The sequence below is a fragment of the Carlito syrichta genome, unplaced genomic scaffold, assembly GCF_000164805.1.
Source record: "Carlito syrichta isolate Samal-C Ts95f unplaced genomic scaffold, Tarsius_syrichta-2.0.1 Scaffold309885, whole genome shotgun sequence".
NCBI classification, from domain to species: domain Eukaryota; kingdom Metazoa; phylum Chordata; class Mammalia; order Primates; family Tarsiidae; genus Carlito; species Carlito syrichta.
In genome coordinates this window covers 360,240-374,806 of record NW_007253981.1, presented here as the reverse complement: position 1 = coordinate 374,806, position 14,567 = coordinate 360,240, and the positions used below count along the sequence as shown (strand labels likewise).

At 42.0% G+C, this 14,567-nt stretch overlaps 1 protein-coding gene across 6 annotated transcripts in view; it reads right to left on the bottom strand.

The window, feature by feature from the left end:
* Positions 1-14,567, bottom strand: part of PRKAR2A (protein kinase cAMP-dependent type II regulatory subunit alpha) — a 139,069-nt gene that overhangs the window by 100,111 nt on the left and 24,391 nt on the right. For all 6 annotated transcript variants that reach the window (XM_008068165.2, XM_008068166.2, XM_008068167.2 and 3 more), the window contains exon 2: positions 3,324-3,359. In XM_008068165.2, the coding sequence (XP_008066356.1) occupies positions 3,324-3,359 (36 nt within the window). The remainder of the gene's footprint in view (positions 1-3,323; positions 3,360-14,567) is intronic.

Below are 14,567 nucleotides of genomic sequence, written 5' to 3'. Positions count from 1 at the left end.
CAAAAAAAAAAAAAAAAAAAAAAGATCAAGAGACCTTTCCAAAACAAGGCAATGTGAAAGAATGATGTGATACATTACTGCTTGCCAAGCAAGTTTGAAACACATCAATATCCAACTGTATTATCAAACAAATTCTAGATGTACCAAAAAATTAAACAAAAAAAATTTTTTTTGAGTTGAGTCTCACTCTGTCGCCCAGGCTAGAGTGCAATGGCACACTCACAGCCACCCCAGCGTCGACCTGCTGAGCTCCAGTGATCCTTCCACCTCAGCCTTCCAAGTAGCCAGAAATACAGGTCCACACTATCACACCCAGCTAATAGTTTTGATTTATTGTAGAGTCGAGGTCTCGCCAAGTTGCCTGGGCTGGTCTCAAACCCGCAGGCTCAGGCAATCTACTCACCTTGGTCTCCCAAAGTATTGGGACTACAGGCTGAGCCACCGAACCCAGTCAAAAAGTTTTTCTTAAAATGTTTGATTTTTTGGTCAGGCCCAGCCTGGAAGTTTTTCTTAAAATGTTTGATTTTTTGGTCAGGCTCGGTGGCTCAGCCTGTAATCCCAACAATTTGGGAGGCCAAGGCGAGTGGTTTGCCTGAGCCCGCAGGTTCGCGACCAGCCCGGGCAACTTGGTGAGACCTCGACTCTACAATAAATCAAAACTATTAGCCAGGCATGGTAGCGCCGACCTATAGTTCTGGTTACTTGGAAGGCTGAGGTGGAAGGATCGCCGGAGTCCAGTAGGTCGATGCTGGGGTAGCTGTCTGAGTATGCCACTGCACTCCAGCCTGGGCGACAGTGTGAGACTCCAACTCAAAAAAAAAAAAAAAAGAAAAGAAAAGAAACATTTTCAAAAAATATATTTATCAGCTCTATGAAAAAAGGGGGATAATCATTTTTTTTAAAAAAAGCAGAAAATATATATATTCAATATGAGTGCCTGCTATATCAGGCAGTATTTGAGTTATCAGTCAGGTATTAAAATTTAAGCCGCTGAGAGCAGTGGCTCATGCCTGTTAATCTCAGCACTTTGGGAGGCGAGAGGATTTCCTAAGTCCAGAGGTTTGAGAAGAGGCTGGGCAACTTGGCGAGACTTCATCTCTATAATAAAAATTTAAAAATAGCCGGGCTCGGTGGCACAGCCTGTAATCCCTGCGCCTTTGGGAGACTGAGGTGAGTGGACTGCCTGAGCCTGTGGGTTCGAGACCCACCTAGGCAGCGAGACCTCATCTCTACAATAAATAAAAAAATCAACCACGCGTGGTAGCGCATGCCTGTAATTCCGGCTACTTGGAAGGCTGAGGCAGAAGGATCGCCGGAGCCCAGCAGGTCGAGGCTGTGGTGGCCGGGAGCGGCCACTGCACTCCAGTCTGGGCGACAGAGTGAGACTCCAACTCAAAAAAAAAAAAAATTTCAAAAGCTCAAATATTTGGAAAGAAAATTTTCACAAACGTATTTTTAAAGAAAAGGGAAGGGAAGGGGAAAGGGGTAAAGGGGGAGAGGGAAGCAGAAAGGGAGAAAATGGAAGGGGAAGGGAAGAGTGCATCAATATAGACCATACTAGATAAAAGGGCAAAATATTTCCAAACTAGTTCCATACAAGAAAATACAGAGGTCAGGTGCAGTAGCTCACACTTGTAATCCCAGCACTTGGAGAGGCTGAGGCCACAGGACAACTTGAGCCCAGGAGTTCGAGAACAGTCTGGGCAATACAGCATGATCCTGTCTCTATATAAATACACACATACATACGTTTAATAAAAAGAAAAAGAAAATACAAATAGATTTCCCATATTTGGAAATCATTCACTTTTGTTAGCAACCAAAGAAGTGACAAAATGATCTGAGGTGCTATTTTACATCAAATTCCATATTATTGGTCAGGCATGACAGCTCATGCCTATAATTCCAGCAATCTGGGATGCGGAGGAGAGAGGATTGCCTGAACCTAGGGGCTGGAGACCATCCTGGGCAACTTGGCGAGATCCTGTCTCTTCAATAAATCAAAAAGTACCAGGCATGGTGGCTCAAGTCTGTAATCTCAGAACTTTGGGAGGCCGAAGTGAGAGAATTACCTGAGTCCAGAGGTTTAAGACCAGCCTGGGCAACTTGGTGAGACCTCATCTCTACCATAAATCAAAAACAAAAAATTAGCTGTGTATGGTAACAGGCGCCTGTAGTTTCAGCTATTGGAAGGCTGAGGCATAAGGATCCCCTGAGCCCAGCAGGTCTAGGCTGCGGTGGCCATGAGTGTGCCACTGCACTCCAGCCTGGGCAACAGAGTGAGACTCCAACATACATACATACATAAAAAAGTTAGCCAGGTGTGGTGGTGATGGCCTGTAGTTCTAGCTATTTGTAAGGCTGAGGCAGAAAAATCACCTGAGTCCAGCAGGTCAAGATTGCAGTGGCTGTGAGTATGCCACTGCACTCCAGCCTGGGTGACAGAGTGAGACTCTGACTCAAACAAACAAACAAACAAACAAAAAAATAGAGTCCATATTATTGAGCTTGTGGTGGAAAAGGGGCCTCTGCAAGGTGCCTTTCTCCCAGCAGCCTAATCTGTGGACTGTCTCTAGAAAGCAAGACACAGAAAAAGCCAAAATAATGCTCAGTCTCTGACCAGAGAATACCACTTCCAGCACCAAAACTGAGACAATAATTCAAATGGCTCAAAAAAGTGTATAGGAAAGTTAATGGCAGCATAATCCAGAATACCAGAAATAGTAATACAAAAAATTATTTTAGAAGATGTAATTATGAATGTGGGAAAATATTAATGACATTAATGTAAAGAGACAAACCACACCAATTACAGCAACACAAAAATATGTACATATAGGTTGGGCACAGTGGCTCATGCCTGTAATCTCAGCACTTTGGGAGGCTGAGACGAGAGGAATGCCTGAGCTCAGGGGTTCGAGATCAGCCTAGGCAACTTGGGGAGACCCCGTCTATAAAATAAATAAAAAAAACTGGCCAGGCATGGTAGAGCAGATGCCTGTAGACCCAACTACCTGGAAGGTTAAGGCGGACAGATAATCTGAGCCCAGCAAGTTGAGGCTGCAGTGGCCATGAGCATGCCTCTGCACTCCAGCCTGGGTAACAAAGTGAGACTCTGACTCCAAAACAAAACAAAATGTACATATATACTCAAATCTTAAAATGAAAACAGAAACCACAATTTTACTTTTAGCATAATGTTCTGTGATGCCATTAGCTTATCTTTTTATTTAAAAGATGAGTTTATTTTTATTTAAAATATTACTATTTAATGGGAATATTTAGTAGCATTTTAGCAGTATGTTATAAAGAAGCATACATACCTGATACTCGTCTATTAAATCTGTTAGGAACCGGAACTGCAAAACAAAAAAGTAGCAAGATTTAGTCATTCTTACGTCACATGACAGTAGAACTAAGACCCTCAAAATTTAGTGGTGGGTCAGTTCACAGTCTTCCATACCAACCATAAATAGTTGTTCAACATGATCATATTAAGATAATATAGAAAACAAAATATAAAACAAACTCTTTATGACTTCAGTGTATTCAACATGGTGACTTTATTTCTGCTCACATTCATGTTCCATTTAATTTGTACATCCCAAATGAACAAGTCTATTGAATTTATTGGTGATATTATGATACAAAGTGGTGAAATTTTCTTCTTTAATATTCTTTAAAGATAATTCCCACACCTGCTAAATAATAGTATTCAATTTTCACTTTTAAATAATTTAATAAGCACCACATTAAAATTAAAAATAAATGAGCTAGGCACAGTGGCTCATGCCTACAGGCTGAGGCGAGAAGATTGCCTGAGTCCTGGGGTTCGAAACCAGTTTGGGCAAATTGGTAAGATCTTGTCTCTACAATAAATAAATTTTAAAAATTAGCTGGGTGTGGTGGCATGAGCCTGTGGTTCCAGTTACTTGAAAGGCTGAGGTGGAAGGATCACCTGAGCCCAGCAGGTCAAGGCTGCAGTGGCCATGAGCGTGCCACTGCACTCCAACCTGAACAACAGAGTGAGATTTTTATGCAAAAAAAAAAAAAGAGAAAATTAGTTATACCCTCCTTACCGGAATATATGTGGGTTGTCTTCTGCCCATGATCAGTACGTTAATCAGAAAAATTGACCATATGCCTTTATGTAGGAAAAAACAAAATTTTCTCTTTTATTATTATCACTATATACTTTTTGAGACAGGATCTTGCTCTGTTGCCTAGGCTAGAATGCAGTGGTGTGATCATAATTCACTGCAGCCTTAAACTCATGGGCTCAAGTGATCCTTCTGCTTCAGTCTTCCAAAGTGCTTGTGATTACAGGTATGAGCCACCACACCCAGTCAAAATTTTCTATTTTTTTTACTTTTCACCTATTATTTTATGTTTGATGGTTATCTAAATTCTCACTGCTAAACATTATCATCCATACAAGGTTATTTTTTTAATCCTTCAAAGTTTAATCTGATGATTTTTATTTAAAAAAATACATGACTTTCCACCTTCCGAAAGAGAAATATGAGGATTAGTTAAAAATAAACTGAAGATGGTTCAGGGAGCTAAACAAAATTAGTATGAGGCCACTCAAACAAAAATAATGCCAAAAGGAAGCAAATGCTCATTTATCATAAGACTAGAATGAACTAGAACAAACAGTCAATAATTCAAAAGATAGCCACAACTATTACTGATAGAAAGTAGACAATAGTCCCTCATTAATGCCTCAATGAAAGAATGGATTAGTAAATATTTTTTCTTTTCTTTTCTTTTCTTTTTTTTTGAGTTGAAGTCCCACTCCGTTGCCCAGGCTGGAGTTCAATGGCACGCTTACGGCCAACCCAAGTAGCCAGAACTAAACACGCGTGCTAATTAGCCACACCAGGCTAATTTTTGATTTACTGTGGAGACAAGGTCTTGCCAAGTTGCCCGGGCTAGTCTCAAACCCGCGGGCTCAGGCAATCCACCCACCTTGGCCTCCCCCAAAGTGCTGGGATTACAGGTTGAGCCACCAAGCCTGGCCAGATTAGTAAATATTAATCTACCCATTTTCAAAGTAAGAGAATGAATTCAGTTCAACAACTATAGGTGGGATTCCTCGTAGGCACGCACTGTTTTAGATATATTGAGAGACTTCAGTGAACAAAACAAAGACCCCTGATTTCATGGAGTTTACACTGTAGCTTGAGGGGTGTGGGAGAAATTTTCCTTTGAACATCTGAAACACGTGCCTATCACTCAGGTAGATAGATGATACACCAGTATAAGCCCTCAACCCAGGTCTCATGGGATTTCCTTAATTAAAGCTCCAATCAATATGACTATACAATCTAAAATTACAAAACACAATGAAACAATTTAGCATGAGTATTATAAGGGAATACTTCAAACAAAGGGTTACATATCAAGATTATGAAACCATTATAAAATAAAATCTGGGTTGGGCGCAGTGGCTCATGCCTATAATCCCAGTACTTTGGGAGGCCAAGGTGAGAGGATTGCCTGAGCCCATGGGTCAGTCTGGGTAACTTGGCAAGACCTCATCTCTACCTGGGTGACAGGATGAGACGCCTCCTCAAAAAAAAAAAAATCTTAGGAATAAAAGTCTTTCAGTGAAAGACTTTTACACTGAAAACTATAAAACATAGTTGAAAGAAATTAAATTAAAGAAGACATCAATAGAAAGACTTCCTGTATTAATAGACTTGAACACTTAATATTGTTAAGCTAACAATACCACCCAATGTAATCTACAAATTCAATGAAATCCCTATCAAAATCTCAATGACGTTTTTCACAGAAATAGAAAACCCATTCTAAAATTTATATGGAATCACAAAAGATCTTAAATAGACAAAATCTTGACCAACAAAATTGGTAGGGCACCAGAGGCTCAAGCCTGTAGGCCCAGCTACTCTCTGAAGTTGAGGTAGAAGGACCGTTTGAACTCAAGAGTTCCAGACTGTAATGAGCTATGACTGTGCCACTGCATTCCAGCCTGGGTGATATAATGAGATCCTGTCCATAAAACAAAAATAAAACTGGAGGACTTCAAAATTTACTACAAAGCTATAGTAATCAAAACAGTGTGGTACTGACATAAGGACAGATACATAGACCAATGGAATAGAACTGCACACCGAAATAAACCTTTACATATATGGTGAATTGATTTTCAATAAATGTGCCAGAACCATTCAATCAGGGAAAGGACAGTCTTTTCAAAAAATGGTACTGGGAAAACTGGATCTCTGCATGCAAAAAATTGAAGTTGGACCTTATCTTACACCATACACAAAAATTAACTCCAAATGGAACAAAGATATAAATTAAAGGGCTAAAATTATAAAATTCATAAAAGAAAAAATATAGGAAATCCTTACAACAATTGATTTAGCAATGATTTCTTAGATATGACACAAAAAGCATGGGCAACAAAAGAAAAATAGATAAATTAGATTATATGAAAATTAAAACTTCTATTCATCAAAAGTCATAACCAATAAAGAGGCAACTCGTGAATGGGAGACTATATCTGCAAACCATATAACTGATATATCCAGAATATTGAAAGAACTCTTACAATTTGGCCAGGCGTAGTGGACTCATGCCTATAATCCCAACATTTTGCAAGGTGGAGGACAGAGGATTGCCTGAGCTCAAGGGTTCAAGACCAGCCTGGGTAACATGGTGAGACATCATCTCTACAATAAATCAAAACATTAGCTGGGTGTGGTGACACGCCCCTGTGGTTCCAGCTACTTGGAAAGCTGAGGTAGAAGGATCACCTGAGCCCATCAGGCTGAGGCTGTGGTGGCCATGAGTGTGCCACTGCAGTACAATCTGGGCAACAGAGTGAGACTCTGATTAAAAAAAAAATTAGAATTACTATATGATCTAGCAATTCCACTTCTGGATATATGCCCAAAATAATTAAAAGCAAGGCCTCAAAGAGGTATTTGTATACCCATGTTCTTCTTTTTTTAATCCCAACTTAATGACACTGTTAATAAGTTCTGATAAGCAACTACCATCAGACCAGCCAACAGCAGCATTATTAACATAGCCGAAAGGAAAAAGCAGCCTAAGCACCTATTAATGACTTAATAGATAAACAAAATGTAGTATCTATGTGCAGTGGAATATTATTCAGCCTTAAAAAAAGAAGAAAATTCTGATACATGCTATAACATGGATGAACCTTGAGGACGTTAAGCTAAGTGAAATAAGCCAGTCACAAAAAAATCAATACAGTATGATCCCACTTAAAGTACTTAGAATAGTCAAATTTACAGACACAGAAAGACTAGTAGTTGCCAGGAAATGGGGGTAGGGGAAATAGAGATTTACGCTTTCAAGGGTACAGAAATTGCCGGGTGCAGTGGCTCAAGCCTGTAATCCCAGCACTTTGAGAGGCTGAGGCAAAAGGATTGCCTGAGACCAGGGGTTCGAGACCAGCCTGGACAACTTAGTGAGACCTCATCTCTACAATAAATCAAAAAATAAGCCGGGCATGATAGTGCGCTTCTTGGTGTAGTACCAGCTACTTGGAAGGTTGAGGCAAAAGGATCACCGGAGCCCAGCAGGAGGCTGCAGTGGCTGTGAGCATGCCACTGCACTCCAGCCTGGATGACAGAGTGAGACTACAACTCAAAAAAAAATACAGAATTTTAGTTTTACGTGAAAAGAATTCTGCAGATCAACATTAACGATGGTTTCACAGCACTGTGAATGTACTGAACATCAATGAACTGTATACTTAAGTATACAAAGTATGGCAAAGATGAAAACTTTTATATTATGTGTATTTCAACACGATTAAAACTTTTTTTTTTTTTTTTGAGTTGGAGTCTCACTCTCTCGCCCAGGCTGGAGTGCAGTGGTACACTTGCAGCCACCCCAGCACTGACTTGCTGGGCTCAAGCTATCCTTCCGCCTCAGCCTTCCAGGTAGCCAGAACTACAGGCGTGCGCTACCATACCCAGCTAATTTTTTTTAAAGTTATTGTAGAGATGAGGTCTCGCCAACTTGCCCAGGCTGAGCGATAGAGTGAGACTCCAACTCCTACCCAAAAAATTCTTATAACCAAGAAAACAACAGTAAAAATAAAACACATTAGACTCTAACCCATCTCTCTCTGCTCCCAAATCCTGCTCACACAGACAACCAAATCAACTCTTTGGGCTATTTCTCCTGAGATTTACTCACTAATATTTGTTTTAGTTATCTTTTGACTTTCAACTCAAGAAAAGGGTATGAATTAAGGCTTTCAAAATAGTAGGACAGGACAATCTGAACCTCTGACAACTTCATAAACTCTCAACTGCTAAACTTTTGGGTTTTTTAAAAGTGCTATTACTTTAAATTTTCTGTCACTCACAGACAACCTAATCCTAATAAATATAGAAGCCAAAAGCAAACTCTGACTTTCAAGATGACAAAGAATCCTGGAGATCATGGAGATGAAATAAAAACAGTAACACATGGCTGGGTGTGGTGGCTCACGCCTGTAATCCTAGCACTTCAGGAGGCAGAGGCAAGATCTCTTGAGTCCGGGAGCTTGAGACCAGTGTGGGCAACATAGTGAAACCTCATCTCTATTTTAAAAATAAAAATAGGCCAGGCACAGTGGCTCATACCTGTAATCCCAGCACTTTGGGAGGTGGAGGCGAGAGGATTACCTGAGCTCAGGGGTTCGAGACCAGCCTGGGCAATATGGTGAGACCTCAACCCTACGACAAACCAAAAAATTAGCCAGGTGTGGTGGCATGAGTCTGTAGTTCCAGTTAATTAGAAGGCTGAGGTGGAAGGGTTTTTTGAGTCCAGCAGGTCAAGGCTGCAGTGAGCATGCCACTGTACTCCAGTCTGGGCAACTGAGTGAGACTCCGACTAAAAAAATTAAAAATAAATAAATTAATTAAACAGACAGCACAAACAATGACACTGAACAGAATGTGCCAGGACCTGTTCTAAACACTGTAAGTATTAAGTCACTTCATTCTTTTTGTTTTTTTTTTTTGAGTTGGAGTCTCACTCTGTCGCCCAGACTGGAGTGCAGTGGCCGCTCCTGCCCACCACAGCCTCGACCTAATGGGCTCCGGCGATCTTTCCGCCTCAGCCTTCCAAGTAGCCGGAATTACAGGCATGCGCTACCACGCCCGGCTGGTTTTTTGATTTACTGTAGAGATGAGGTCTCGCTGCCCAGGCGTGTCTCGAATCCGTGGGCTCAGGCAATCCACTCACCTCAGCCTCCCAAAGGCGCGGGATTACAGGCTGAGCCACAGAGCGCAGCTAAGTCACTTCATTCTTACACAAATCTTATGAGGTACCACTTAACAGACAAAAGGCCATACACGGTGGCTCAAGCCTATAATCCCAGTACTTTGGGAGGCAGAGGAGAGAGATTATCTGAGCTCAGGGAGTCAATACCAGCCTGAATAACATGGCGAGACCTCGTCTCTACAATTAAAAAAAAAAAAATCAACCAGGCATGGTGGTGCATGCCTGTGGTTCCAGCTCCTTGGAAGGCTGAGACAGAAGCACCTGAGCCCAGCAGAACAAGGCTGTGGTGGCCATGAGCCTGCCACTGCACTCCAGGCTGTGGTGACAGAGTGAGGCTCTGACTCAAAAAAAAAAAAAGATAAAAGATACAAGGCAAGTTGGGCATGGTGGTTCACACCTTTAATCCCAGCACTTTGGGAGGCAGAGGCGTGAGGATTGCCTGAGTCCAGGGGTTTAAGACCAGCCTGGACAACATGGCAAGACATCATCTCTATATAAATCAAACTAGTAGCTGGGCATGGTGGCACACACCTATAGTTCCAGCTACTTGGAAGGCTAAAGCAGAAGGATTGCCTGAACCTAGCAAGTCAAGGCTGCAGTGGCTGTGAGCGTGCCACTGTACTCCAATCTGGACAGAGTGAGACTTCAACTCAAAAAAAAAAAGGATACAAGGCAAGAGAGGTTAAATAACCTACTCCACTAACAAAGAGGAAACCAAATTGAGTAGCAGGCAATCTTAGCTTTATAGACCATGCTGTCAGCCACACAAATAGGCAACTATGAAAGGTATCATCCAGAATCAACCTGAGGATGTTGGCTAGGGGTACTAACCTAGGTAACATTAACAACTACGCAAGTTTTTGAAAGTATCTTCTTTCATAGAAGGCCTAAGTTGCCTTCTAAAATGAAATTTAAAGCCACCATTAGAAATCTGTATTTGGAGTTCTGACCAAGTAATTTCTGTGACTAGCTCAGCTTATCAAATATTAATACTTTCCCACTACTCAAAATTTATCCATGAACTAGGTCTACAATTGAGTACTTTTCTAAGATCAGTATTAACAGTTTTTTTTTTTTTTTAATTATTTCCTTGGCTGGGCACAGTGGCTCAAGCCTATAATCTCAGTGCTTTGGGAGGCTGAGATGGGAGGATCCCTTGAGCTCAGGAGTTCAAGACCCAGTTTGGGGAAAATAGCAAAACCCTATATATATAAAAAAAATTAAAAAGTTAGCCAGAGGATGGGTATGGTGGCTCTTATCTGTAATCCCAGCACTTTGGGAGAGGGATGGCTTGAGCCCAGGAGTTTGAGACCAGCCTAAACAACATAGCGAGATACCATCTCTATAAAAAATAAAAATAAAAAATTATCCAGGTATGATGATACATGCCTGCAGTCTAAGCTACTCAGGAGGCTGAGGCAGAAGGATCACCTGAACCCAGGAGCTCAAGGCTGTGGTGAGCTATGATCTAGGCCGAGTTCTAGCCTGGGCAACAGAGTGAGACCCTCAAATCAAAAAAATATAATATAACCAGATATGATGGCATACATATGCAGCCCTAGCTACTCGGAGGATGAGGCAAAAGGATCACCTGAGTCCAGAAGTTGGCGGTTATAATAAGTATGATTGTGCCACTGCACTCCAGAACTAGGCAACAGAAACCGTCGCTAAAAAACAAAAACAAAAAAATCTGTATTCTTAAAATAACAGCCTCATTGAGATATAATTCACATACCATACAGCTCACCCATTTAAAGTATACAATTCAAGGCCACTTGCAGTGGCTCACGCCTGTAATCCCAGCACTTTGGAAGACGTAGGCTAGAGGATTGCCTGAATCCAGGGGTTTGAGACCAGCCTTGGCAACTTAGCAAGAACTCATCTCAACAATAAATCAAAAAAATTAGCCAGGCATGGTGGTGGGTGCCTGAGGTTCCAGCTGCTTGTAAGGCTGAGGCAGAAAGATGACCTGAACCCAGCAGGTCAAGGCTACAGTGGCTGTAATCGTGCTACTGCACTACAGCCTGGGAGACAGACTCCTGACTCTGACTCAAAAAAACAAAAACAAAAAAAATTGCATTCAGATACATTATTTAATCTGAAATTGACTTGCTTTTTCTTTCTGGCCTATGTGTCAGGGAAAGAGAGATCTAAAAGGTATCAGTGGTGATCATCTGCAGAATGTAAGCAACATGAAAAGATGTTAACTCTTTTCACTAGGAAGCTTTAGCTTCATAACAAAGACAAAGTTAACATCTATGCTTCTAAGCCTTTATAGTTAGCAAATTCAGAAATAAACATTTTTAATGGCCCAAGAAGTTTGTCTGGTAAAGTATGTGGAACCACTGGCTGAATAATAAAGTTTTCTTCTGAGTGAAACTCAGCACCAGAAGCAGCTGGGCCTTGCTTCTCATTCACTGGAAAGCTAGCTGTTCCAGCACCCTCTCTCCCTTCCTCATTCTATTTGAATACAGTGTGTGACCTAACACTGTTGAACACATCTTTCTTGAAATTCTCCTTTCTTTTCTTTTTTTTTTTTTTGAGTTGGAGTCTCACTCTGTTGCCCAGACTGGAGTGCAGTGGCATGCTCCCAGCTACCACAGCCTCGACCTGCTGGCTCCAGCCTTCTGCCTCAGCCTTCCAAGTAGCCAGAACTACAGGCATGCACTACTATGCCTGGCTAATTTTTTTTTATTTATTGTAGAGACAAGGTCTCTCCAAGTTGCCTGGGCGGGACTCAACCCCGCGGGCTCAGACAATCCACTCTCCTCGGCCTCCCAAAGTGTTGGGATTACAGGCTAGCCACCGAGCCCGGCCAAAATTCTCCTTTCTACTGCCTTAACCAAATCTTCATCCAGTGCTTCTCCTATATTTCTGGTTGTTTCTTGTTTTCCCTCAGTGGCTCTCTCACTGCTGCCCTCCATGTTTAAAAGTCCCAGGCTTCTTTCTTTCTTTTTTTTTTTTTGGAGCTGGAATCTCACTCTGTCACAAAGGCTGGAGGACAGTGGCACGCTTCCGGCCACCGCAGCCTCAACTGCTAAGTTCAGGTGATCCTCCTCAGTCTTCCAAGTAGCTGGAACTACAGGCACATGTCACCATGCCCGGCTAATTGGTTTTGTGACTTATTGTAAAGGTGAGGTCTTGTCAAGTTGCCCAAGCTAGTCTCGAACCAGTGGACTCAGGCAATTCTCTCACCTTGGCCTCCCAAAGTACTGGGATTATAGGCATGAGCCACCGTACCCGGCAACCCCAGGCTTCTTTCTTGGCCCATCTTCTCTGCACACTCTTTGCAGCAATCTCTCCTACTGGCCGGCTTGGTGGCTCAGTTTGTAATCCCAGCACTTTGGGAGACCAAGGCGAGTGGACTGCCTGAGATCGCAGGTTCGAGACCCGCCCAAGCAACTTGGCAAGACCTCGTCTCTACAATAAATCAAAAATTAGCCAGGCATGGTAGTGCGTGCCTATAGTTCCAACTACTTGGAAGGCTGACACGGAAGGATCGCCAAAGCCCAGTAGGTCGAGGCTGCGGTGGCCGGGAGTGTGCCACTGCACTCCAGTCTGGGCAACAGTGAGACTCCAACTCAAAAAAAAAAAAATCTCTCCTAGTATACATCAAATCTCTGCTGCCATACACCAAAAAAAAAAAAAAAAATCTGAAATCCATTTCTACTTTTTAATTTATTCCTGAGCTCTAGGTTTCTATTTCAGGCTACCTCTAGAGGTTTGCACTGGAATAGACAAGGCCAATTCTGTACTAGGCCTTCCTGTCACCGTTACCATTGAAGCCAGTCTGTAACCTCCTCCCTCTGCATCACTATATCCCCTTTCCCCCAAACACACATTTACTTTGGAAGGCATCAAGACTTGTTCAGTCTGTCCCTGAAATCTATATTTACTCACTATGCCTCCTCTAGCCTCAACTTAAAAGAACACCCCAGCAAGCACCGCAGATACCATCCATGTAGTCCAGACAATCTTCCAAATACAGACCACTAACCACATTATTTCCCCAATAAATTTTGATAGCTTGTCATTGCCTCTGGATAAGATCCAAACTCTTAAGTATTTCTTTCAAATGCTTTTCACAATCTGGGCCAGGTGCTGGGACTCACACCTGTAATCCCAGCACTTTGGGAGGCAGAGGCAGGAGGACTGCTTAAACTCAGGAGTACAAGACCAGCCTAGGGAATGTAGCGAGACCTCGTCTCTTAAAAAAAAAAATTAGCTGGGTGAGGTAGCGTGCACCTGTAGTCCCAATTACTTGGGAGGCTGAGGCAGAAGGATCTCCTGAGTCAAAGTTGAACTGCAGTGAGCACTGATCATGCCACTACACTCCAGCCTGGGCAACAGTGAGATCCTGACTCAAAAAAAAGATCAAACACCATGACCAAGTAGGATTTATCCCACAAATGCAAAGGTGGCTCATTATTAGAATATCAACGTAATGTACTACACATTAATAAGAATAAAGGAGAGACAAAAACACCAGCATCATAAGAAATACAGAAAACATATTTAACAAAATTCAACATCCTTTCATGATTAAAAAAAAAAAGTCTGCAAACTAGGAAAAGAAAATAAGGGAATTTCACCAACATGATAAAGGATGCTTATGAAAGAAACCTCATAGCTAACATACTCAATGATGAAAAACTAAAAGCTTTTCCTTTAAGATCTGGAAAAAGACAAGAATGCCAGTTTTCACCACTGTTATTCAACACTGTATGAGAAGTCATAGCCAGAGCAATTAAGCAAAAAAAAGGAAATAGAGGGCAGGAACAAGTAAAATGATCTCGATCTCGATCTCTCTCTCGATCTCTCTCTCTCTCTCTCTCTCTCTCTTCTCTTTCTCTGAAATAGACACAGGGTCTCACTATTTTGCTCATGCTGGCCTTGAATTCCTGGGCTCAAGCAATCCTCCTGCCTCAGCCTCCCAAAGTGCTGGGATTATAGGAATGAGTCACTACTCCTGACCAAGTAAAGCAGTCTCTATTACAGATGACTTGAGTTTCTATATAGGAAATTCCAAATAATCCATTTAAAAGCTTCTAGAGAGGCAGAGGTGAGACAACAGCCTGAGCCCAGGGATTTGAGACCAGCCTGCGCAACTTGGTAAGATCCTGTCTTTACAATAAATTACAAAACTAGCTGGGCATGGTGGCATGCTCCTATAGTTCCAGCTACTTGGAAGGTTGAAGCAGAAGGATCTCCTGAGCCCAGCAAATCAAGGCTGTGGTGGCCATGAGCATGCCACTGCACTCTAGCCTGGCAACACAGTGAGATTC